General features: G+C 33.6%; 1 protein-coding gene across 3 annotated transcripts in view; it reads right to left on the bottom strand.

Moving 5' to 3' along the window:
- The window catches only part of STAG1 (STAG1 cohesin complex component), a 328,953-nt gene that overhangs the window by 135,081 nt on the left and 166,338 nt on the right, over positions 1-27,534 (bottom strand). For 2 of the 3 annotated variants that reach the window (XM_081071693.1, XM_081071694.1), the window contains 3 exons: positions 13,102-13,306; positions 3,356-3,507; positions 1,425-1,498 (listed from right to left, as the gene is read on the bottom strand). In XM_081071693.1, the coding sequence (XP_080927819.1) occupies positions 1,425-1,498; positions 3,356-3,507; positions 13,102-13,306 (431 nt within the window). Of the gene's footprint in view, positions 1-1,424; positions 1,499-3,355; positions 3,508-10,109; positions 10,247-13,101; positions 13,307-27,534 lie in introns of those variants that run through there. The other variant, XM_081071695.1, reaches the window with a different exon arrangement.

Raw genomic sequence — 27,534 nt, 5'->3', positions numbered from 1 at the left:
CAAGGGCAACTGGACCTGGATGGAGCTGAGCTGTGCCCTTCACAACTAAGACTAAAAGGACAACAAATTGACTTCGGGGGGGGGGGGGGGAGAGGGGGGAAACAACCTTACAGTTAACAGTCTTAAAAAGATAAAAGACCCTAATTTTGCTTAGTGAAAGAAACCAGACCAAGACAACAAAAATGAGGAGGACATACTGTATGATTCCATTTCTATAAAGTCCTAGAAAATGTAAACAAATCATTTGGCAGATTAATGATTGCTTTGGGATGGTGAAGAGGGAGAACAGCAGGAAAGGAAGTGGGGAAGAATTACAATGTGGCATGAGAAAACTTCTGAGGATGATGGATATGTTCATTATCTTGTCTGTATTAGGTAGTTCTACAGATGTATAGATGTCAAAACTCATCCAATGTACACTTAAATGTGCAGTTTATTTTATGTTAATTATACCTATATCAAGTTGCAATTTAAAAAAAGACTGCATGGCAGGTATTTGGAAATTCTAGTTTTTATTCAAATAAATTTGTCAATAATTCATTATGTGTGTAGTATATACAAGAAAGAGGATGAGAAACTCCAATCAGACAATCCATACTCAAAGGCCTTGGCCCTATTCAAAAGATCTTTTTATGTTTTGAATTAAATCAAAGTTACTTTTTTAAAAAACGATTTCCTTGTTTTAGCTAACTTTTTAAATTACCTGGCCAATTCAAGTCTCAAATGCATCTAAAACCAGTGCTTCTATTATCTGTGTCTATCTATCTAAACGTATCACGACTAATTAACAGAAGGTAACGAGTATATGTATATGAGTCATTAAGTCTGTGAAATGTGCTCTTGAATAATGTAGTTAACATTTTAAAAGTTCACAGGTTTCACAGAAAGACAAACTCAACTCATTTGCAATGGAGCATGACAAAAATACGTTGGCAATACTCTGCTTCTACTTTTACGTGTATAGTTGAAGGGAAAGAAAAGCAATGTTATAAAGTTGTATTATCTGCAGAGGTTCCCTTTTCTCCCATCTTCACAGGTATTTTTAAAAGACTTGGTTAATTTGACCATGGAACAAGATGAGTACCACAGGGCAGGAAGCAAGGCAATTAGTTTTTACAAATAACAAGAAAATCACATCTTATTAAGATCACAATAACTTAAGAATACCGTATTGATTAATATCCCATCAATATAAATGCAGGAGGCCTCTACCAGTGTATGTTTTGAATCTGGAAGAGTGTGGCATTGATAATGGTGGTACAAGTTTCTACACAGCAATAGTATGACATTTATTTAGCTCTTATAGCTCTTTTCCAGAAAACAAAACACAATAGAATTTTTATCTCTATAACTACCTAGGACTACAAAGAATCAATACATTAATTAAGTTAAAAATCTTCTAAATGATTTTTAAAATCCCTTACCGGTATCTATGAACAAATATACCCTTAAAAATAGAGTTCATCATATTTTCGATTTCATCCTGATTTTCTTGTAGCTGAAATAAAAAATAAAATTAAATTAAAAATATAAATTAAAATGTTGATCATTTTATTCGGAATGAATATTCCAATTTTTTTAAATAACTGGTCCTTTTTCTCACTTATTGTGCAATGGAGATATTTCTAGTATTCTTGCATTATTTCTATAGCTGTACTACACTGGCTTTAGAACTTCTCTGTCTTTCTCCATACTTACTATACAGTGACTAACAAGGAATGGTGCTAGTAAGTGTGGCCAGATTCCTATCTCCAAAATATCGGCTTTGGCAACAGGCCTCAATTTCTATACTTCTCTGTCCAAACCAGGTCCCCGGCTTGGTTTTGCCTTTTTTAGTAACAGATTATCCACGATTATGACACTTGCCACTGTACAAGAAACGTCCTATTCCACCTCAAGTATCCAATTATTCTGCGTCTGATTAGCCCATTATCGAAAGCAGGCCAAATCCCCAATACAGGAGGCATAAAACAAGATAACAAGGATCCTAGCCATCAGTGGTGGAATGCAGCACAAAATAAAACAAGAAAGCAAAGATGATAAATTTCAGGTAACACTACTGATCAAGTTAAAGTTTGAGTTTATTCACTGCTCAAAAGGAACAAAAACACTGATATAAAATTATACTCAAAATGATATTTCTTACTTTGTTTTGTAGTAATACTCAGTGAAATACTGGCTTTTACTACATACTCCAATGTGACAAAATTCTTTAAGACTACTTCTTCAGTCTTATTTTTTTGCTGTATAATTTGTTCCAGGTTTTACTGAAATAAGTTTAGGAAATACTTTTATACTAAAGCATTTAAATTATTGCAACTTATTTGAGGTTTTAAAAATTACTTTTGCTACATTTATTATTATGATAAATAATTTATGAGGCATACAGTTTGGTTAGCAGTACTTACTGAAGCCACTGTTCCAAAATTTACTTCCCGTGTTTCTAGTATGTGTTATGAGTTGAACTGTGTTACTCAAAAATTCATAGGCTGAGGTCCTAACTCCCACCACCTCAAATCTGATTTGGAAATAGGTTGGGACAATGTCATAGGTTAAGATGAGGTCATACCGAAGTAGAGTGGTCTTTCTATGACTGGTGTCTTTATAAAAAGGGGAAATTTAGAAATTGACAGAGAGTGAGTGAGAGAAAGAAGGAGAGAGAGTCATGTGACGACTGGAGTGATAGTCAACTTGTAGCCTAGAGAACTGTGAGACAATAAATTTCTGTTCTTTAAGCCACTCAGTTTGTGGTATCCATTACAGCAGTCCTAGCATGCTAATACAGTATGGATAATAATTTAATCATAAGTTTGTTGCTTTTTGTATATTCCTTTTTCAAGTTAAAATATAGTGATATTGCAGATCTAACACTTTATTTCCTATTGGATGAATAAAAATGTTACCTATTAAAAACACAGTTTAAAATCACTTTCAACACACGTATGAAAATTTCATTGTAAAACTGGGACCAACCTTGTTCACAGGAATGTCTTATATATTAGCTAATATGTAGTCTTTGGCTTTCTCCTGGAAATGCAGGCTTTGCTGGCCCTTAGTTCTGATGTTAGTATTTGTCATGCTTTCTGAGCTCATAGCCCGATAATCTTTCTGAGTTACCTAATTCCCAGAACACCCTCCTTCAACAGTAGGGCTGTCTTGTGATTTTCTTCTGCCATCACAATACTCAGATAATCACTGGCTGAACATCACAGTTTCATTTGAAAACTTTGAGATCAAAATATAACTTTAAAAAAAAATCTTAAAAAGACATAAACCATTTTAGAGAGAATTAAAAAACTAACATATTTACTACACATTTACAGAACATAAGAATCTCAGATATCTTCAAACTTACCTCTTTGCGTTTCTGAAGTAATAACTCCAACCTTTCATTGGCCCTCTTCCCAATCATTTTATTTCTCTCAGCTTCATATTGTCTCTGTGTATTATCCTGATGAATACTGAGGTTTAAGGCAACATTCACCAGAGCAGTCATGAGCTTCATGGCTATAAAATAAAGGAAAACTATAGTATTCAACTATGAATCAGACCTTCATCTATAAAATTACAAATTTATAACGGAAACAGATAAAGGAAGGAAACTAGTCAATTTCTATGTTTTATAATTTACGTTAAAAAGAAAAATTATTTTATAGAAATAAAGCTGTCATCTTAGTCTGCAACGTAATTTTCTCTGCCTCAGTGTCTCTACAGCTTGGCTCATTAACATTTCCCACTTAAAAATAGTCTCATTCTAATCATCAGCAGATTAAATGTAATTAGTTATCTTCAACAACTCCTCTCCATCCTCAAATACACACACCTTAGTGACAGCATGCTAATCAAGCCGACTAGACTTCTCTTCTGACCACCAGTTCTGTGTATACAATTGCTTCCTCAATACCTTTATTACTTAGATGAATCAAAGGTGCTTTAGATGTTTACAATCAGTTCATTACACTCAAAGATGGTCCTCTACCCGTGTTGCTCACCTCAGTGAATGCCATAGACTCCAATCCCTAAAAAACAGACTGATGCTACCAAACTTGTTCATTAAAAATTTATTCTGTAATTTCGGATTGACCTATTTTCTCTAGTCACAGTGTTGATGTACTTTTAAATGTTCACTTGTCTTTGTAAATTTTGTTAAATATTTTCCAACTTCTTTTTCAAGTCCTCTGAGAAACAAGTATGACACAAACATTAAACTTCTGTCTATTCATATTTATTTTCATTACTGAGATGGTGAAAGTGTAGGAAATACTGGGAGAGGAATAAGAGAGTTTGTGCTGATGAAATAATTTCCCTCTTTTTTTTCTTTTAAGTTATTCATCTGTAAATACAAAATGTTTAGTTATAAAAAATTAACTCATTAGTTTTGGAAGAACTGATCCACTTCAAACATATTCATAACTAAATATGAACATGTATTTCTCTTAAAATGTCACTATTTCTCATATATGTACATATATAAACATATCTACATAATGCTGTATCTCTATCTACACACACACACACATACACACACACACAGTAACACAATTTGTTTTCCTGAACTCCACATTTTTGGCTAACTCCATGGTAATTGTGATTGCTGCTGCCCTTAAGCCAAAACATAAGACATAAATCCTGAAAACAAAAGTTTTTTAGTGACCACTCAGAAATGTATTTCACTCTTTTCTCCTGAGGTACAGTGTCTCAATATAGTAAACTGAGAAATATTCTTGTGTTTCAGAATACAGACTAGCGATTTTACACATTGTCAGTAGAATATCTGATGATACTATAAACGGTTAAAAGTACTTTTTAAATTAATCTGTATAAAAAAGGAGACTAGCTCAAAGACCGGAGGGACCTGGGGGAGTCAAACTGCTTAAGTCAGGGATAAAAGTCTAACAGAGCATGTATGTCCTAAGCATTCAAGGTAAACCCGATGAAGCTGAATTCATTATGTACTTCTAGATCTCTAAAGCAAAATGACTTGAAGATCAAGGAGTTGGAAAGCATTAAAATTAACACTAATCCTGACTAGAATTCACCAGTGGAAGCTAAGACACAGATTTTCTTGAATTTAATGGCTTTTGCTTTCAGCAAAAATCCAGATCCCAAACTCCAACTGTCATTGTATAATGACCCTCCTTCCATCCTAGATATATATAAACAACAAAATAATCAACATACTGCAACAATGAAAAATACAAAATGCCACTACATTTTCAGAAAAATATTAGGTATAACGTAGCAGTATTTACTAAGATAAAGTGTTTATGAATCTGTAAAATTTAAACTTCACTGAAATTTTGATTTACCATACTATCATATAAGCAAATAAACAGCTATTAATGAAAGACTTCTAATTTAGTGACATAGATACAACATGGGAATTGTGAGGTCTTATCAAGTCAACTAAAAAATGACTTGTTTCTACATAGCATGAGCACTAATTAAATTTTACTGGTACTACTAATAGAACCATTTCATAAATTAATAATCCTATAGGATCTCAGCCTGGACACCGTGACATGGGATTTTTAAGTGGCTTCTCCTTATCTACTAAAAAGAATACTTCATTTATCCTTTACATTTTAAATGCTGGTTATAGAATGGTAAACCTGTTCTAGTGCGGTGCTCCACAGAAGTGTGGCCTGCAAATAGGTGATGACAACAAACAACTTGTTACCAGTTTATTTTAATTATAAATTTGAAGATACGTTTTTCAAAATGTAACAATCTGACAGAGTAAGATAGGACTGTTGACTTTAATATGAAAATGACACTACAAATACATATATTTCTTTTGAAACTCATTTTATTGTATTTTATAAAGTACTAGGTTGTGACAAATTGGTAACTAAAAAACTAGTCTTTCAACACAAAGTTCAAGAAGCACTTGTTTAGTGCTTCCCCATTCATCTGTCAATCCAACATATACTGAGTATTGTTCTATGCACTAGAAGTACAAAAGTGAACAAGACAGTACCTGCCCTCATGATTTTTTACATTCCAGTGAGGAGGAAAAGACAATAAATCAATGGATAATATAAATTTAAAAATATGTCAGTTAATGAAAAATTTATAAAGAAAAGTGAAGTATGGTAATAATAATAATAATAATAATAATAACAACAACAACGAATGGTGGAAAGGTTATAGAGAATAAATAGGGTGGTCAGGCAAGAAGGCCTCTCTAAAGAAGTGACATTTGAGTATGAAGTGAGGAATGAGCAAGTGATTATACGACAGAACAGTGTTCCAGGGAGAAGGACTAAAAAGTGCAAAGGTGATAAGGTAAATTGTGATGAGGAGGGCACTTATAAAAGAGCGAGGTGGTTAGGGTGGCTGAAACACAGAAATAGGTAGAGGCAAGAGATTAAGCTGAGGAGAAAAATCAAGAGGTAATGTTACAAGGTTCTACTGGGATCAAATAAGATCTCAGAATTAATATAAAAATGGTAATTAAGACCCACTGGAAAATTTGGGGTGGGTGAAAAATAATCTGGCTTACATTCTAAACTGCTGTGTGAACGGGTTATAGAAAAGTAAAAGTGGAAGAAGAGAGACCAAACAGAACACCAAAATAGCTGGAAATAATTTGACAAAAAGTTTGCAACGATGATTCTCAAGTTTTTGGTCTTGAGCAACTCAATACATGCTGCCTTGGATTACAGTGGTAGCAATAGGTAGAGAAAAATGGTTAGATGTGAAATATACTTGGAAGATAGAACTGGAAGAATATAATAGATTATAATGTAGGAAATGAAAGAAATAGAAAACACAAGGGTAAATTATAAAGTTTTGTGTTTATCAGGTATCTGAGTAGAAATGTCTTGTACATATATCATATATCCATAAGAGTGTCAGCTGATTTCTCAATAGAAACTTTATAGGTCAAAAGGGACTGGCACGAAATATTCAAAGTGATGAAAAGTAAGGCTCTACAACCAAGACTACTCTATGCAGCAAGGCTATCATTTAAAATTGAAGTAGAGGTAAAGAGTTTCCCAGACAAGAAAAAGCTAAAGGAGTTCATAAACACCTTTATAAGAAATGATAACAGGACTTCTTTAAGAAGAGAAAGAAGGAAAAAAGATAAAAATATGAATAATAAAATGGCAATAACTTCATATCTTTCAACAATTACTTTCAATGTAAATGGATTAAATGGGCCAATCAAAAGATAAGCTGGCTGAATGGTTAAGATGACAAGACCCTTACACATACTGCCTACAAGAGACTCAGTTCAGATCGGAAAGACATAGAGACTAAAAGTAACAGAATGGAAAAAGATAGTTCATGAAAATGGAAATGGGGGGGAAGCTGGGGTAGCAATACTTATACTAGACAAAACAGACTTTAAAACAAAGGCTATAACAAGAGACAAAGAAGGATCCAGTAATACCACTTCTGGGTATTCATTCAGAACAGAAACCCAAAACCGTGCTTTGAAAGGACTTGTGCATCCAAATGTTCATTGCAACGTTATTTACAATAATTAAGATACGGAGGCAATATGGGTGAATGGATGAATGGATAAACAAGAGGAAGTACATATATACAACGGAATAATATTCAGGCATGAAAAAATGCAATCTTGCCATCTGCAACAACATGGATAGACAGAGAAAGTATTAAGCTACGTGAAATAAGTCAGATACAGAAAGACAAATACCAAAAGATTTCACTTATATGTGGAATCTAAAAAACGAAAAAACACACAAACAAAACGGAAACAAACTCATAAAGAGAACATTTTGATACTTGCCAGATGGGAAAGGGTGTAGGGGGAATGGGTGTTAAAGGTTAAAGAATTAAGAAGTACAATTTGGTAGTTACAAAACTGTCATGGGGATGTGGAGTAAAGCATAGGGAATCTACTCAATAATATTATAATTACTATGTATGCTACCAGGTGGATGCTAGATTTGTCAAGGCTGTATGTACGTCTAATCCCTATGCTGTACACCTGAAACTAATGTGGTACTGTATGTCAACCATAATTGGAAAATTAAAAATTATTTTTAAAAAAGAGAAAATGAGGCAGTCATATTAAACAGTATTTTTAAAAATTAAAAATTAAGAAAATGCACACCACAAAATTGATAACGTCCTATTATTTCTTTAAAAAATAAAACAAAAACCTCGCAAATGTGCATGAGAGAAAAAACTTAAAGAAAATACCAACATGCTATAGTAATTATGAGGTGGTATGATTATGGCTAATGTTTGTTTTTATACTCTATGGTCTGAGCTTTGATGATTCCAAAGTGACCTAAATTTTTCAGGGATAACTACAAAAACCAGAAATATTCTGTCTGGTTAAGAATTATAAAAGTCTTACTGAATTTAATAAATAGAATTTGGGACCTGAGAGCCAAAAAATCAGTAAAATGAAAACGCATACTATTAGTTTTTTCAATAACAGTTTTAGATAGATCTAATTTATTTATTTACTAAAGTTTCTGATTTCCTATTTGTAATGTCTTTTACTACTAAAGTAGAATGGTGTTCAATAAATTGTGTAAAAACATGAATGAACACAAACATTGGAAACACTGTTAGCTCTTTTTGTCTTTACAGAATAATACCAGCAGCTTACTAAAATCAGACACTGGTCCATGCACTCCTAATTTCCTTTAATGAGGTAGCTATCATTATGTTCCCCACTTTGCATATAACGAAAATGAGGCCAGATAAGTTAAGGACTTGTCCAAGTTACCCAACTAATAGGCAGAGGGGGATGTGGATTCAGACATTCTGGCCCACAAGAATCACTTGTTACATGGTTTCAACAACTGAAAGCCAAAGAAAAGATGTCAATTTACTGAGGTAGAATGATTTTCAGTCTATAATTGGAGAACAAAGCAATTTCATTACCAAATCTTTCCTCAGAGTAAAAGTCCAGAGATGCTGACTGGGTAAAGAATGTTAATTAATAATAAATATTATGTCAACATAAAATCAAACATATGTCGATATAATAATATTAAACAATAACGTATAAAAAATGTTTACTCCCTCAAGAGTCTAAGAGTGATCTACTGCTAACGACTGGTAAAGACTGGCCTGTCAGCATACTGAGGCCACTTGACTTACATATGATGATCTTAATCACATTTTCTAGTTTTTCCAAAATTCACTTTAAAAAAAAAATGCAATCAATCACCATGCCATTATTAATATGTTGTGCATTCTTAACTCCCCCTTTACTCAAATTAGCATTTTCATCTTAAAAGAGAAAGCCAGTATTAACTTATTTATAACATCATTAAAAACTATGTAGGTGATAAAATAGCAAAAAATAAGTTAATATTACTCATTCCGAAAACTACCATTTGAAAAAATTCAAAGTCATAACTTGTAATTAAAAACAAATGTGTAAAAGCTGCGCCCTCCTTAAAAAAGAAAGTGTAAAAATAATGTAATTGCTCAAAAATAGATTCTTTGAGTAGAATTATCAAAATAATACCAAAAAACAAAGAGAATCCTACCAACTTTTTACCTTGGAAAAAAAAAAAGAATACTTTCTATGAAAATTTCATCAAATTGGAAAAAAAATATGCCCAGTCTCAGATCGTATTTCCAGCAAAATAATAATGACATAATATTACTTATACAAATTAAATTGACAAACTATGTTCTATTATGTCCAACTATGATAGATATTTAAAACAGAAATAAGGGTACTTAATTCTGGAGATTAATAGTTAACGAAAACTACTGAATTGCGAAGTTTCTGTATTAAGATAGGTCAAACCAATGGGACAGTATGTTTTAAAATTCCAATGGAAAGAACAGAAAAAAACAACAAAAATATAATATAAAATGCGATTGTGAAAATAGTTTACCTCCAATAGAAAAATGAGGCTACTTATAACTGTGGAACAGACCTAAAGAACTACAGAATGAAAATTTTAATTTAAAATGAGGTAAATGTATACAATTAAATGCAATGCATAAACACTGACAATAGGGAAACATTATTTCATTGATAATAAGAAAATGGGATATTTGGACAACAGATTATAAGTACTCCTGACTCATCACACCGCGATGATGTGACTTAAGAAGCTCTGGAACTCAACACATCTATACCCTACAAAAAAACTAACCTGATTGTCTCTCTTCTCAGCTAAGATATAAGCAATGTCAAGGAGCATTTTATTCCAAAGCCGATAATCATATCTGGCCATAACTGCCTTGTAACTGTCCATGCACATAGTCTTTGAAGCAGAGGATTAAATATTCCTGCCCATTTTATCTAGTCCCCAAGACTCGTCCTGCAAAGTGAATAAAAATGATTATCTTTTTAATCTACTCCTTGCACACATACCATTAAAAAAAAAAAAAACAAAGAAAGAAAAATGAGAAAAAAATCCTTGCAGGGATGGTGATAATTATTATCCAGCCCAGAAATAAGTTCTCAAAAAGATCTTTATGCTTTGTTGAATGGTAGGTGATGGGATGTGTCTCACATTCTACGAAATTGAGCCTCGGAAGGAAGATATGATCATTAACACAGACACAGGAATTATAGCAATATTTTAAAGTAAATTTGAGAATGACTTTAAAAATAGGTTTTAGTTTTTGAAAAATCAGTATAAACATAATGTTCATGTTTTTCTTGATAATTTCAAATTCAAATAGGCTAGATGATGATATAAAAAGCATTTAGGTGAGACAAAATGGCATTTATCAAGCAGTTTTATTAAAAGCTATCATGATCACAGGTAAATTGTGGGAAGAGAAAGACAGAAAGCACTGGAAGGAGGGACCTACTCTACTCAAAAGGAGTAGGAGGAAAGCCTAATTAAAATATATTTAAGAATATATAAGATTAGCATGCGTGTGTGTGTGTGTGTGTGTGTGTGTGTGTGTGTGTGTGTGTAGCTTTCCAAAGGCATAAATACAGGGAAAAACAACACAATAATAAGTTACTGAAAGTGGGCAAATGGAAAGGAGAGCTGAAATAGACCACCATAAAGTCAGTGAAATACAGTAATACTTAATTTACGTGGCAGTTAAGGACAGATTTAAATGAATTAAAGTGCATTTTACAAGAAACTGAAACATTTTAAAAGTCAAAATATTCTGCATATTTCTACAATATATTATTTCTTCTCTTGTGTTCTTAAGTAGAGGATGTGGCATATATTTCATCTTTTATACAAAATGCACACAGCTTTCTGAATTAAAATTAGGTAGTTTGCCCCTACAGAGAAGACACAGATGGCTCTCTACAGATTGCTCTTTATCTTGATATCTGTAAATAGTTTCTTTTGTCTTCTTTTCTGTGATGAATTGTCATTTCACAATTCTATCAGAAGGACAGCATCTAATGTTTGCCCTCTATTCATCTGTTGCCTCTCATTTTCTCCTGGCCTTCAGAAACCAGATAATAACATTTTATGACAGTAACATTGGCTATTCAGAAGCGATTTCTTTTCTACTTATTTATTTCAAATCACTGAATTTACTCTGCATCTGACAACCAGCTAAATGGACATTACTGAACACAGAAGATGAAAAGTAAATAGAAAACTAAAGAGTAAAGGAAATACCAAATGCAGAAAATACTAAGTCATGAAATTAGAAAAAAAATGTATAGTATCAGATACTTTTTAATAGTAAGTAGCATATATACAGTAACTTAAAAAAAAGAAGATACAACTGGGTACAAGATCTCTATCTTTCTAATAATGAGGAAAAGGATACTCTCAAAACAGAATAAACTGATGTTTGTTCTGATAGAAAAATTTCAACAATGAGTTGTTTTTATTTTACCTTTGTAAAAAAGATAAAACTGGTTAAAAGATCTTTTCCTAATAATGAGGAAAAGGACAACCCTCACAAAAAGTAAACTATATTTCATGCTTGTTTCCTACAATTGAGTAAGAAAAAAAATAAGAGAACTGGAAAAAAATCAACATTTTTTTTTCAATTGAAAAAAATCCACGATCTAGATAATACTATCATATTGGCTTTAGGCAACAGTTAAAACAAAACATGACAATATATTAAATCAGGGGTTTGCAATATGTAGTATCCAAAGGTATCAGCATTAGCATGACATAGAAACCATTAAACTCTGGGGGTAAGGCCATGCAATCTGATTCAATAACCCCTGTAGATGATTCTAATGTATACTAAAGTTTGCAATGCTTTAAATAACTTAGATTAATGAAAAACCTAAATGTAAGATGAAATGCAATTAATTGAAACTAAATCGGCTTTTCTTATGTTAATGTGTAAGATGAATATAGGCAAAGTCACTGCTACTAAAAAATATAATTTGGGAGTATTTAAATATACTATGTGTATGTACAAACACGCATACACAGACACACTGTATCATAGATGAAAAAAATAGTTATTTTAGGTAAGCACAATTAAAGTAATTGAAAGAAAATAGAACTGCTCAATTAACAAAATTACCTTGTTATGGAAAAACAAGAAAAAAATGAATATACATGGTCAAAAAGCAGTCTAGATAATTCTAAAATAAAAATGAAAGTGAACATGAATCTGTCAATTCTTCAGATTACCTATAGTCTATGTAAATGAACTGACTTTAGAGACATTACAGATATGCTTAAGTTATTACAGCACTAGTACTTGCCAGCTAGGTAGCAATTACCTACTACAATTAGATGAAATTGTTTCAAATATATAAACAGATATTTACACACTTATATATAGTAACAATGAACAATAAAGCAATGTAATTAAGTGGGAAAATTACTATGAATTTGGAATTTCAACTACTATTATTATTTGGGTTTACCAAAGAATGTGGCCTATTGGACTTCTAAAATGTCTCTGATTATAAAATAAGAACGTAGGAAAATAAACATTCAGAGAGGGATTTGTTACCACCTGCCAGAAATGTTCAACTTTCATTCTCAAGGCTATCAAATTACAGTTATCAAAATGAGTATACATTTTACCTAACACAAACCATTCAGATGAATTTGGGGGGAGAGTGGTATTTTTCAGAAGCACAGTAATTCATTTAAATTAATATTTAACCTAAATAAAGTTTAACTAGAATAGAACATATTTAACAAAACTAAATGAAAATGAAATGAAATGTTGAATACTCACCAGCAAGGGTACTTGTATGCCTAAAAGCTCTGACCTGGGAGTCTGATAAACCCGTCAAAAGGGAGATTACTGTGTCCATCATATACTCATCATAAATTATGCTATACTGACACTGTCGAATCAGGACACCAATAAATTCACAAAAGTTTGAGCGAAATTTTTTCCACTGAGGTCCAGGCATGGTAAGGGGATAATCACCACTGTCCTAAAAGGAATAAAAAGAACATATTAAATATGACTTATAATATCAGTATGATCAAAGTTTTATTCTTCCTACCTATAAAGGGACCATTTTCTCAAAGTGGATGTGGACAGAAATTGGAGATGACTTACATAGGTACACTGATGGCTTTATATTTTTTATTATGATCTTCCACAACTAAATCATTCTTAATGCACTAAAAATTAGATCCAGTATTTAATTCACTATTCTAAACCATCCATTTAAAATAACAATTCCAGTTTTGTTGTACTTAGGTCCTAGTTGAGATCATTTAAAGCAGAAAACAAAAATTATTAAAGAAGTTTAGAATAGAAAGGATATTTGCCATTGAATTCAGGTCAAACTAATTATGATACTTGTGTCACACAGCATTCTTCAATTATTTTAAACAGAACTTTTAAGAATTAAGAATTTTAAAAGTATAAGGGTTTTAAGTATAAGAGTTTAAGAAGTCCAAAACTAACTTTTCACATCTGAAACTACAACTCCATCTTTTCTAATTTCACTATGAATTTTCTATTAACTATAGTTTATAGAGTGGATTTATTAACTTTTTAAAGAAAAAAAATCAAATATAGGCTCTTAGTATCATCAGATTGGGTCATCTAATTTAAAATACAAAAGTGACAGTTGAACCAAACTAGTTAGGGATTTCTCACTCTAGCCTAAAACATTTTGGTACAGAAATGGAAATTCACAAGGCAAAGTGAGAAATTCTGTGAAAATGGTGATCTGAATATTCTCAGTTTGTGGCTGTTTGCTTTTCCTGGGCTAAACTGCTGCTAAGAAAATTGGACATAAGTGAGGTCTTGAGCTCTGTTGGTATCCCAGAAAAGAAAACTAGTATCATACTTAGAACAGCAGGAGATCCAAAGAGCAAGGAACAGAAAGCAGAGACTGAGAAGAGCTTGGCACTCAGTCAAACACACCCAAAGAAAGTTAATGTTGATGTCACATAAACATTAGGGTTTAGTAAGCCCTAAAAAGATAAAAAAGGAACTGAAGGGGCTGGCTGAATCTTACCAGCCCTGCAAACTGGAGATTTGGCAGGTAGAATGGAGAGGGTAGTAAAGTGAAGAGGTGAGATGTTTCTCAAAGGTATCACAGCAGGCTGCCTGCTGCTTCTATATCACAAAAGCCCACTAGGGTAGAGCTTCTCTTGCTTTTTTCTATTTTGTGCGAGTTAGCCATTCAGTGTTCCACAACAGCCATACCTGTAACCCAAGAAGACTACAAAGAAAATAATCCATCTGAACAGCCCAACAACAATCAAGAGGAAAGGAAGTCAGAAATACGAAAACCTCAATAAAAAACTAAGTATACTTCAAAAGATTCAAATATGGCACAAAACAAAATTTTTAAAATGTCTAGGGAATATATTTTCTTTTAAAATTTTTTTTTACATTTTAGCTGTAGTTCACAAATAACACTAGTTTCAGGTGTACAACATGATTTAATATTATATGCATATTGCAAAATGATCACCACAAAACGTCCATTTAACATCAGTCACCATACATAGTTATAAAATTTTCTGATTTTCTTACGATGAAAACTTTCAAGATCGACTCTTCAGCAACTTTCAAATATACAATACAATATTATTAACTATAGTCACCATGCTGTACATTATATCCCCTCTGGCAACCACCAATCCGTTCTCTGGGCTCAGGACTTGGTGTTTTGTTGATTCCCCATATATGTGAGCTCATACAGTGTGTCTTTCTCTTCTTATTCCACTTAGCATAATGCCTTCAAGGTCCATCCCAATGTAGAAAATGTCAAGATTTCCTTCTTTATGGCTGAATAATATTCTATTTTCTGTGTAAATACATGTGTATGTATGTGCGTATAGACAGTTTGTTTCCATACCTTAACAATTATAAATAATACAGCAATGAACATAGGGGTGAATAATTTAAAGTATTTTATTTCTTAATTAAACAATTCAGTTGATAACTGAAGGAAAGAATTATCACTGATAGTAGGTACATTAGTAGCCTGGAAAATAATGTGCAAAAACTATCTGAGAAGATACATGTAATTTGCTAGATGGCTTTCTGGAAAAGACTTTTAAAATGAGCAGATTAAGCTAGTTTGACCTCTTCACCCCTGGTCCCTTCCTCTTTCACTGATCTGGTACTCATATGTGGTGCTGGATGTTCAACAGCCATTTTGCAACCATAAGGGGCCATGTCTGAAGATAAAGAATGGTAAAGAGAAGGATGGAAAAAGTTTGGGTGTTTGCTCTGTTGAGGTAGAATACTAGCCATGTACTGTCTACTCCCAGATTTATTTGGCATGAGACAAACTCCTATGAATTCAAGCCATTGTTGGCCACATTTTCTGTTACAAATGCATTTCTACTGTAACGTTGGAATTATAAGCAGTGGGAAAAGATTAATTATTCGGTAAATGATTTTGGTACAACTGGCTGTTCATTACAAAAAGATATGTATTGCACCTTACACCCAAACAAATTCCTGATGATTCAAAACACCTTAAAAATATTCGACCAAAAACGAAATAGCAGAAAGCATGGGAGAATATTAGAGTGGGGAAATCTTTTTCTAAATACAATAAAAAAGCTAGAAGTTATATAAGACCAACAAATTCAGACATATAAAAGCAATTTTCATATTAAAAAAAGAAAAAACACTAACAGCAATGTCAAAAGAGTAACAGTAGGGTTTAGCTTCCACTTAGGATGAAGGAGGCTACAATGAGAATTAGCTGAATCAACAAAAAAGTCCCAACTTTTCTTGAGCACATCTTGAGCTGAATTAACTTGAATTCCAAAGAATACTAAGCCCTCCAAGAAGAGATGAGACACACAAACTCTATCATCTGTGGCAGAGCCTAGGAAGAAAAGGCACCCACCATACATATGGCTAAGAAGAAATCAGCTGAAATTTTTATGAACTGTCAAAGACCTGGGGTGGGCTAGCTTGTCAGTGGAAAACAAGCAGTCTGCACTCACTTAAAACCTCTTTTGCACAGGTCTCAACCAGGTACTTACAACAAAGACTGAGGCACCGCAGAACTGAGAGCACTTCTCTTGTGCAGGCCTGCAGGGGATGATCCTCACCTGCTGGGGAAGGTAGAAGCCCAGCTCACTTCTCTAGAGCCCTGTCTCCTACAAATCAGAAGCCTTAATCTGATGGGAGCGAGTCAGCAAACTGAGTCACTACCACAGCACAGGTCAAGAAGCCCTGCAGCTTGGGTAGGAAAAAAAATCCTCTACCTGGAGGAGAAAAGACAAAACACTGTCCAGGACCCTGAATCCTACAGCAATACTAATAGAGGTCTGAGAGCACTGGGAGACGGACAGGAAACTCCCACCCTAGGCCAAACACAGACATAAGGATGTTTAGTTGATACTGGAAGGAGGGAGGGATAGGAAAGCTGAGAAGGTATCCCAGTGGCTCCAGGCACACAAGGCATGCTTAAGACTTAGGGATGACCTGGACAACAGAGAACCCCCATGCCCTCAACACAGTACCAGGCAACAAGCAACAGGAGTCTACCACTAGAAGGAGAAGAGTGTGGTGTGGGGCATAAAGTGCTCTGTGATACAGGAGAGCATACAGAGCTGCAAGCTGAGGGTGCACCACGAACACTGAGGAAAACCCTCTGGGATCCTAAGCATAAAGAAACAGCACCCACTACTAGAGACATCTGCAGCCTGTGGTACAACAGAATACAAACCTAGCTCAATTCCCCACTAGACTGACAAGGCATGCCTTTTTAATTTTTGTATCATGTGTAAATATTGTGATTAAGAGGAAAAAACAGTTTGGAAAAACAAAGTCTACTTTATCTACTTCAATAGGCAGTTTCTTGCTTTACTCTAATACTAGTTATAAATTTCTCCTTGTCACACACACTGTACATGACATGAAAAAAGAATTCCCATTAATGATAGGCAGTAGGTATTGAAAACTAGCTCCCCTCACAAAGCAGTAATGTCTGTTTTTCAGGAGAGCCAAGAAAATGAAATAATAGTAAAGATAATAAGTAGACTAAATGCCGTTTCCACAACTAATGTTTTATTTCTTTGTGGGCAGTCTTATAAATGACACTTTGCACAAGAAACTTGACGAAACTAATGAAAAGGTAAACAATATCAAGTAAGAAACAGGTATAGAAATGAAGAAGCTTAGGTAGGAAAAATATCAGGCAGAAATCTGCAAGAGAAATAATACAGCGCAAACCAAAAAGGTCTAGCAAGAAAGCAATTCCTCAAGGTATGTTGCAAATACAAGGGAAGAAATCTCCACATAGCAAATATAGACAGCATTTATATGATACGCACTTTTCACATATACAATCTTGTGTTATTCATATGCTCTGGTGAGTATTGGTATATACAAAGATGAAAGAAATAAGATCTTAAGAACTTGTTCTAGATCCCAGAGCCACAGGGTTGTGGTTCTGGGAATGGAAAGTCCATGTACTATCTACTCAACACCTGATGTCACCTGGTTTACCACAGGAACCTTGGAGGACAGGTCTGTCTAGTAATGGCTCTTCCAAGGGAGGAACACTGGGGTTCTAGATTCTCAACAGAAAGACAAGCAACTAATGGAAAACTCTACTTTAAAAGATTGGGGGACACTGATGGGGAGAAGGAAAAGGGTGTCAAGCTTCAGGGACAAGAGCCAGCAACTAAAACCAGAAAATTTACAGCCTGACTGGGATGAGAACAAGCTTTATGAGGGGTCCCACTGCAAGGTTGAGTTCATGCAACTAGCAGAGGTAGAAAGCTCACTGCTTAATCCCTAAGCATTTGAATTTTATAGTAGCCAAAAATAATTTGTAGAAAACAGAATTACCAATGAATGGTCCTCACAAATATTTGGGAACCCAATTTGGTCACAAACTGTAGATATCTAAAGATATAAAGCACTCTCTCAGAGTAAATCCAAGAGAATTGATTTTCAACCCAGCTAAACAATATGGGGAAAAAAAATCACCTGTTTTTGGTGAAACATTGGCTTTTGATTACCTGATTTCAACAGACTTACCCATAGATATTGCTTAACAGTGATTTGCAAACTATCCATCCACTCAACCATTTACTCACTCATCCATCTATTCACACAATGAGCAACATATATGCTTGACTATCCTAGTCCTTGGCATACAAAGATGAGCAAAACAAGGATCTTCTTCTAAGAACTTTTACTTCATTTTCCCCCTAGATTTACTAAGATATAATTGATATATATCTTGTGTAAGTGTAAGGTGTACATATTGACTAGATACATTTATATATCCAAAATGATTACCATCATAGCATTAACTAACACCTCCACCCCATCACATTACCCATTTCTTTCTTTTTTTTTTTTTTGGTGAGAACATTTAAGATCTACTGTTCTAGCAACTTTCAACTATATAATACAAAGTTATTAACTATAATCACCATGCTGTACATTAGATCCCCAGAACTTACCATTTTACAATGGAAAGTTTATATACTCTTTGACCAACTTCTCCCCATTTCTCCCACCCTCTAAAGAACTTCTATTTTAATTGAGAAAATGGTCACATAAAGTAAGTGAATTAAATACAGCGATAGAAACTTTAAACAAAAGTACAAGAATAGGACTACAGAGCTGCTTTACTTTTGGCAAACTAAAACAGATGTTGTCATGGTAACCAAAAAGAAAGATGGGAGCCTTATTCATATAAAGAAGGCTAAGAAAGCCAAACCTTATTCTGGAGGCAATGGTTGGCCATTGAAAGGTTTTGAGCAAGTAAATATCATGAACAGACGTGAGCTTTAAAAAATATTTTTGGTTTCAATATGGAGAATAGTTAGAGGTAAAGGTGATGGAAAAGGAGCAAGGAGACAGTCCACTTGCAATAGATTTAAAATGAAGGTGGTACAGAGAGAATTTAAACTAAGATAGTAACAATGATAATGGACAAGCTGGGAAGAATGCGATATATAAATATTGAAGAAATAAAATCTAGTGAAGTGAATGATCAACAAAAAGTACTTCTGTTTATGGTTTGGTTTACTGGTTGGGTTTATTCACAAAAGCCTCTGACTACCTGTAGGAAGCACGACTCTTTTGTTTAGAGAAGCCTAATCAGTATGTCTCGTAAGTAAACGTGGACTCTCTCTAATTCATAAACCATCAACACAGAATACCCTTTTTCCAGACTTCAAAACACACTGGCATCTACATTCACATAAATTTCAGAAACAAATCATCAATGGAAACAAATCATCAACGGCAAGTTGGCATAAGCACAATATTAACAAAGTACCAAATTATTTGATAAGGGAAATTATATTGCAAAGGAAAAGTGCTTTTACAAAAAGATTCAGTGGTCACTACCTTAAACAAGTGATCAATCTTAGCATCACTAATAAGTGGACAACATGACATGGGCTACCTACTGTGACACAATATGAAGTACACAGCATCCCCTATGAAATTTTCTTGCAATAAATGTGTAACTGTAATCTAATGAAGTCATTAGATCTAACCTTCAGTTACAAAATACAGGAGTTATAAAAACAAGTTAAATGATACGATGAGGAAAAAAATATCAAAGAAATAAAAATGTGGCATACTTTACAAGACAACTAGGTTATTGTCATCTAAAATTTACTATCATGCAAGAAGGGAAAAAAGGAACTTTTATGTTTTGAAAAGTCTTAAAACACAACAATGCATTGGAATGGGAGAGCGAAGAAGCACAAAAGTATTTCAGTAGTAATCTTCAGTTCTTAAATTGAGGGTGGCAGACTTACATAGCTTATTCATGTTACATATATTCAGTTGTGTGTATCAGATGACATGTAATTTTTAAAAAATGGGTGCATTAAAAGGTGTTTGAAACTATCCACATTAACATCCTTGAGGATACCAAGTTCCTAAAATCACTAGAAGAAATTCCAAATTCTGAAGTAGCATTATCTAAGTTATCACAATGTTATAGTCAGTGTTTAAGATGTAAAATCACATCTGTGAATTTATATATCACAGTAATTAGAAGTGTTTCATTTTAATTTTTCTTCAAAGTCAGAATGCCTAAGAAATGTGTGTCGAGGAACAAAGAAAAGGATATATTATTTATCCTTGGAAAGATCCAGTAGAAAACATTTTTATAAAAGAAAACTCTGAATGACCTATATAAAATTTATCATTAAATATACTGTTTGAACTTTTGTTTTTAAGTTCTATCACACATTTAACAACAAAAAATAATCATAAAGATTAACTATTTAGATAGATTATTTTGGATGACTGCCATTGCAATTAAAGAGAAATTGCTTTTTACTATCAGACCTATGCTAATTAAGCCTAAGCTAACTGTTCTATTTCTGGCAAAACCTCAGACTTTTAAAGTATCAAGAAATTCAACTGGCCCATAGAGGTACATATACACCAATTAAGGAATAACATAAAAATATATTTGGAAAGAACAACTCTGTAAGTCAATGCTACAAAACTTTATTATAATTTTCAAAGCCCGTACCTTACTCATCTCTGTATCTCCAGCAAGACACTGTTTAGTATGTTTATGAGCACAGCAATGTTTTGGGGATGGCTTATTTGTTAATATCAAGTCTAATTTCCTTAGTCTAGTCTACAGGCCTATTATTCACTCTCCCCAGTTTTGCATCTCACTGTTTCCTCTTATACATCCTAAACTCCATCTTCCCTATAAGCGCCTTCCTGGTTTTTCTGGTGAATTTCTATTCATCTTTGAAAACCTAATTTTAGAGCAAAATAATTTGCGAAGCCCTCAAACCTCAGATAATTAACTTATCCTTTGGGTTCTCATTGGGTTTTCTATTTCTTAAGCATGGAACTTGTCAAGACACTACTGCCACTAGTATATAAAGTTCTTTCCCCATTTAGAACATGAACTAATTGTCTGGAGCCATAACCTTGTTGACTTTAAATATAGATTCCTAACTAAAAGTTGGACGTACATTAAGTGTATGTTCAAACACAAAAATAAACTAATCCCATAAAAATAAGTTTGAAAGACCAAACAGCTCATTTACTTAACACTTGTTAAAATAAAAAGTGTATGTACAATAAATAAAACAAAATTTTTAGTACCTGGCTCTAGCTAATTTAATAGTTCTTAATAATTGTTAAATTATATTACAAAATATAAATGTGATTCATTTAAATCACTGTAAAGTCATGTTTTATAAATATGCTTTAAAACTAAAGGATAAAAATCTTGAAATTTCCAGGGTACAATTATAACCTGAATATATAGTTGATCATGACTACTCCAGATGGAGATTTTTAATCTAGTACCCACTGATACTGTTACTGTCGAGTCATACTTTGGCTTATGAGTATCTCATTAAAAGTGTTTCTCATAATGAGTATGGCTGTCTCAGATAATGTAATGGAAAAGGTTTAACTAAATCTAAAAAGATTCAATAAAAATCAATAGAATATAACTGGTCCTTCTAAAAACTACTATTTAATTTTGTAACTTGTATGGTCAATGATAAGACATTGGTAATAAAAGTAGACAGAAATTTATTATATGACCCAAGGTATCCAAGTGGAAAAAGTACACCTGTTACATCAGTACCATTTCTTGAGCTATTTTTGATCACTTGCAGTTATATACTAGGCAGGATAAGGCAGTGGTTATGACTGCAAACTGTTTTACTCGTTATTGTCCTGATTTGTTATATGCACCTCATTGTCAAACTGTTCATGTTTTGTATATTCAAGTGCCTTGAGTCCCTGTAAAAATCTCAGATAATGATTACACAAAGACTAGAGATGATTAATTGATCCCACCCACTTCCTCCCTAGGAAGAATGACTCACTTCAACTGAGATCCTGATTGAAGACAATTCCAGATAAGGACCATCACTTCCCTGGTGTCTTTACTGCTCAAATGTGGCTACTGCCCCTGTGATTATGACTTCAATTATAATAACATCCCATCCCCACCCCCTACCTGTTACATGACACACTGAGCATGAACTTTCCTGGCGACAAGGGACCAAACAAATATTCCTAATAATCTATGCCAGAATGGTTGATCATCAATGCTTTCCAAGGAAAGATTTTGATCAAAAGGGGGAATGTGAACTAAAATATCTAAAACAGAGTCACTAATATCAGGGGTCCCTCAAGTGGCGTAAGGAGGCTATTAAAGAGGTAGGGCCTATGAGGACTATGCAGCCTATGCGTATCTTGTGCCTCAGTTCTCAGAGATGCCACCGTGTTGCCCCCAAAATAAGACCTCACTGGATCATCAGCTCTAATGTGTCTTTTGGAGCAAAAATTAATATAAGACCCAGTCTTATTTTAATATAAGACCGGGTAAAATATAATATAATATAATATAATATAATATAATATAATATAATATAATATAATATAATATAATACCGGGTCTTATATTAATTTTTGCTCCAAAAGACACATTAGAGCTGATGGTCTGGGTAGGTCTTATTTTCGGGAAAACACGGCATTAAGTTGCTAAACCTGTTCAATTGAGCTCAAGGCTGAACCATAAACCCCCTGGAACAGCTACTGCTCTACACACATATGGACTGGACCTCCTCCGTGTCCTTTTTCTGCCTTCCTTGTTTGCGTATTAGAAATCACCAATCCCTGTTAACTTAGCTAGCAATCCTTCATTTCCATGAAAAAAATTTACATTTTGTGGGTTTTGCCTTTATAAACACTGCTTTTCTTTGTTCTCCCTCCAACACAATTTAGGTTGCTATCTGAATCTGTGTCTCCTGGGCTTCTGCTCCTTTTGTTAAAATAAATGCTTTTTAGAGTCTAAAATTAATTTTGATTTACATGAGCATGGACTTAAGAGTCTAGATGGTCTGGATTCAATTCCTGGCTCTGCCATTAACTAGTTGCGTGAGCTCAGGCAAGTTTCTTACACCTTTGCCTCAGTGTTCTCATCTTTAAAATGGAAATAATATAAAACACATGCCTCATAAAAATGTTGTAAGGGTTAAGTATATGTAAAGTACTTACAACAGTTCTGGCACAAAGAAGTAGAAGTATTTGCTATTATTATTATTCAACATTTTTTCTCGTCTCCAGTAATTTGCACTGCAAGATTCACAGCTGTAATATTTTCCTGTGTTATTCCTTTTCACACTACCAATTGGTAATTTCTTGAGTCTTCATGAGTTTTTCTACTTGATTATTCCTTTTTTTGGCATTTCTCATTTCCAACTTTACTTTCTTTAATATCGTATACCTTCCTGAACTTGAAGCCGTCTCCAAAGTAATATGTATAACATAAACTAAGTGGTGCATTTCAAAAATATATTAGAACTTCTCTTTATTTTTACCTAAAAAGAAGTACACTGTTACTAATGTTTAATATACAGAATAAACACGGCATGGCCTCACTAGGTCCATATTTCAGAATGTTTTGTCACAAATGGTATTTGAGGTATCCTGAGAGAAGAGTAACTAAGAAGAGTTCAGTGCTCAAAGGGGTTGACATTAGAAATGGCACGCTTCACTTGTTTTTTCCCTTTGTAAGTTACATGTGACTAATACAATGGATTTATTGTTTACAGTATTTATTTTTAACCCTTCATGAAATAGAAATGCACAGATTTCTGGAGGAAAAAAGCTGAATATGTAATCATAAGTGAATGATAAATGTGATAGCACTAACTTCCTGCACAAACTCTACTTAGACCACTGTAAAACTTAAAGCCATGATGATCTATTATCGACATCTGACAAGAAACTGATTTAGTAGTAGTGCATTTAATTCTATGAATAAATACATATACACTGAAAACAACACTGTAATACAATAAACAAGAACTATACACTCAGTCTTCTGAACACCAAGGGTGGAAGAAAAGAAAAAAACCCTTTATTTTTTTATATCAGATATTAAGAAAATAGACATAGTTCTAAGAAAGTCTGAAACAAGCACCAGTCAGTTACTTCTAAGCACTCTTCCCCACAAGACAGTAACTCTAGTCATTTGAGAACGAGTATGTGGGAGAAGTAGAGGAGGACACAATAATTTTATACATAAAATTGGCCTTATCATAGGTTTTTAACTATTAAGAATATAGGCTGAAAAATGTTCTATTGATGGGATGCACAATAAAAAAAAATTTAGACTTGAATTTGGGAATGGAGATAATTTGAGCTTTCCTCTACCACACCTCTGTCATTTCCTTAACATTTTCTCAGTTTCTATATTATTTAGCCATGTTTACAGTTAATATTTTTAATCCTTGATTAATAAATGCTCAAATGAATAAACGCATGAAAAGTTCTATATCTAAGTTTAAATAAACAAATTCACAGAAGCACATATTAGAAATGAGAAGACAAAAAAGTTATGTTATAATCATTTTGGAAGATCACAAGACACGATCTCTGTTTATAATTCTGAGCAATACAATACAAAATAACAGACAAGAATTAAAGGTACTAAGTAACCAGTATCAAATGTGTTGTGTTGCAAAGGTTTCCCTACCTAAATGTCACACTTAAATATCTGAAAACTATAAAAACTGACCTTAGGGAAACATACCTAAGAGTCTGAATTCTAATAGAGATGGAAATCTAACAGAGATGTGATTCTAACAAAGATGTAATTCTAATAACCTAGGAAAGAAATGCGATTACATTTTGCTTTACCTCCCAGCAGCTGGCTTCAACAGGAACCAAGAGTATCTATTAACTCTGAAGAGCTATAGACTCCCCGGATAATTATTAATAATGTATTTTTAAATTATGCTGGTACTACAATTACAAAGCACTTTTGGCTGTGTGGAGGTTTTTAAAAAGTTATCTAATAGCAAATGTTATAACCAGCTTATAATAAGGAATAGAAGCCAGAGTATATTTTCTCAGGCAACAACATACTCTTGGACTACCTTATCCAAATTTAAATACCTTGCATCTAAACTACTTCTAATTCATCTCACTGTTACTTTACTTTCCTATAATACATTACAATCATTCATTTAACAAAATTTTAATGGCTATTCCCTGTGAACGAGACATTGTTCTAAGCTCTTGGGATCCAATGGTTCCTGTCATCAGATCTTTCGGAATTTTGCCATAAAATATAATTTACCAAGGCCAACTCCCTCCACTCCCAGGAGAATAAATGACCTACATAGTATTTTGAAGAAAAAAAAATAAAATATTATATATTTAACAATATGCAAGCATTTAAATGCAGTTTCTTGATTGTAGCAAAAACAGCAATACTTTCTGCTAAAATGACTGAAGATGAAATGAACAGCCATGGAAATATCTAATGTATCATTGTGCTTTAAACAAATACATGCTAATCATAATCAAAATTGTGTTAACTGTACTGTCGAACGGGAAAAAATTCAGAACGGTGTTTGTTAAAATACCTGTGATTAGGTAATTTCCAATATTGGGAGAAAAATATTTAGGAACATGAAATAAGTGCCTTTTAACAATTTTCGTTTGCTACATTTAACTCATCATCATCAGTTTTGGTAACAGTTAACTATTTCTCCAACATACTCTGCATATCTGACAATATTCATAATAATCTTTTCTTAGGTATATGATGACCTTCATTTCACTGAATTTCTCATCTTTCTCTACATAGTTACCTCAAAATCTTATTACAAAAGCAGTAATTTACTGTTATTGTGCATTTTCACAGTATATTCATTTCTGTTTTCTCTTTATTCTATTCTTACATATAAATTTTTTTTAAGTTAAATCTTGGCCTTTTCTTTTTATTTCCCTTAGAACAGTAGTTCCCCAATTTTGTTGTACATTAAAATCACCTGCTGAACTTTTAAAAATCCCTATGCCCAGGTGCATGCCTTACAAATTAAATCAGAATGTCTGGGCAATGAGAGAGAAAGCCAGGCATCAGTAGTTTTTAAATATCCCTAGGTGATGTAAATGTGCAGCACAGTTTGGGAACTATTCTCTTAAATGGTTAATAATCATTTCCTTACGTGTTAGTGAGAAGGTCCAAAATGCATACTAGTTTTAAATCTGTAACCTGAAACACCTACCTATATTTTATACCTGGCATGGTAGTGGAGTAGCTAGCCAGTAAACCTGCCACATGCAACTTAATCTGGCTTGTTATCTTCTATTTGCCACATATGTACAAACTCATGAAGTAACAACAAAAAATATTTTTTTAGGAAAAGTGGTCCCAAAGAAGTGTTTCAGGATTTAGTTTTTTAATTACTTAAGTTAATACAGTTATATTCCAACATAAGCCAATAGAATCTGGGGCAGATTCTATTGCAAATAACATATTTGTCAAGGCCAGGTTTTGCCATCAATTAAATTGCAAAAAAGTTCTTTGGAATTTCAGAGCCTTTTGAAGATAAGCAACTACGGATATATATATCCGTATATATATATGGTGTGATCAAACAATACAGTGAATGTGGAAGTTAAAAAAAATTATTACACTAAAAGACACATTGCCATTAATCACCCCCTCGAAATACTCGCTCTTGCTTCACACTTATCCCATCATTCTTGCCACTTTCTGAAGCAGTTCTGGAAGTCCTCTTTCAGGAGTGTCTTTAGTTGCGCTGTTGTGGCTGTCTAGATGTCCTGAATTGATCCAAAACATTTACCTGTCATGAATCCCTTTGACTTCGGGGAAGAGCCAGAAGTCACATGGTGCCAGATCCGGTGAATAAGGTGGATGAGGACACACTGTAATGTTTTTATTTGACAGAAATTGCCGTATTCAGAAGCAATGTATGACACGGAGCATTGTCACGATGGAGGATGATTTATGGCACACTTTAAAACACACCTTCTCTCAACTGTAGCTCACACCCAACTGACTGCACCAAACAAGTTGAAACTTGTCACACACAGTTACTAAGATTCAACATGCCAAATTCCCGTATTGAAGATCCCTGTCCTTTTGTTGGATGGCACTCGGCAGCAGCATTCACCATATTTTTTTTATCACAACAGAAAGGCTCTGTGTCACACACTGCTTCTGGTATGGCAATTTCTGTCAAATAAAAACATTACGGTGTGTCCTCATCCACCTTATTCACCGGATCTGGCACCATGTGACTTCTGGCTCTATTACAAAGTCAAAATCATCAGGTAAACATTTTGAATCAATTCAAGACAGAGGCAGCCAAGACAGCGCAACTAAAGACACTCACAAAAGAGGACTTCCAGAACTGCTTCAGGAAGTGGCAGGAATGATGG

The sequence above is a fragment of the Rhinolophus hipposideros genome (assembly GCF_964194185.1).
Source record: "Rhinolophus hipposideros genome assembly, chromosome: 14".
Taxonomy (NCBI): Eukaryota; Metazoa; Chordata; class Mammalia; order Chiroptera; family Rhinolophidae; genus Rhinolophus; species Rhinolophus hipposideros.
Note: the sequence above shows the minus strand (reverse complement) of the source record. Positions and strands in the feature narration are given on the sequence as shown.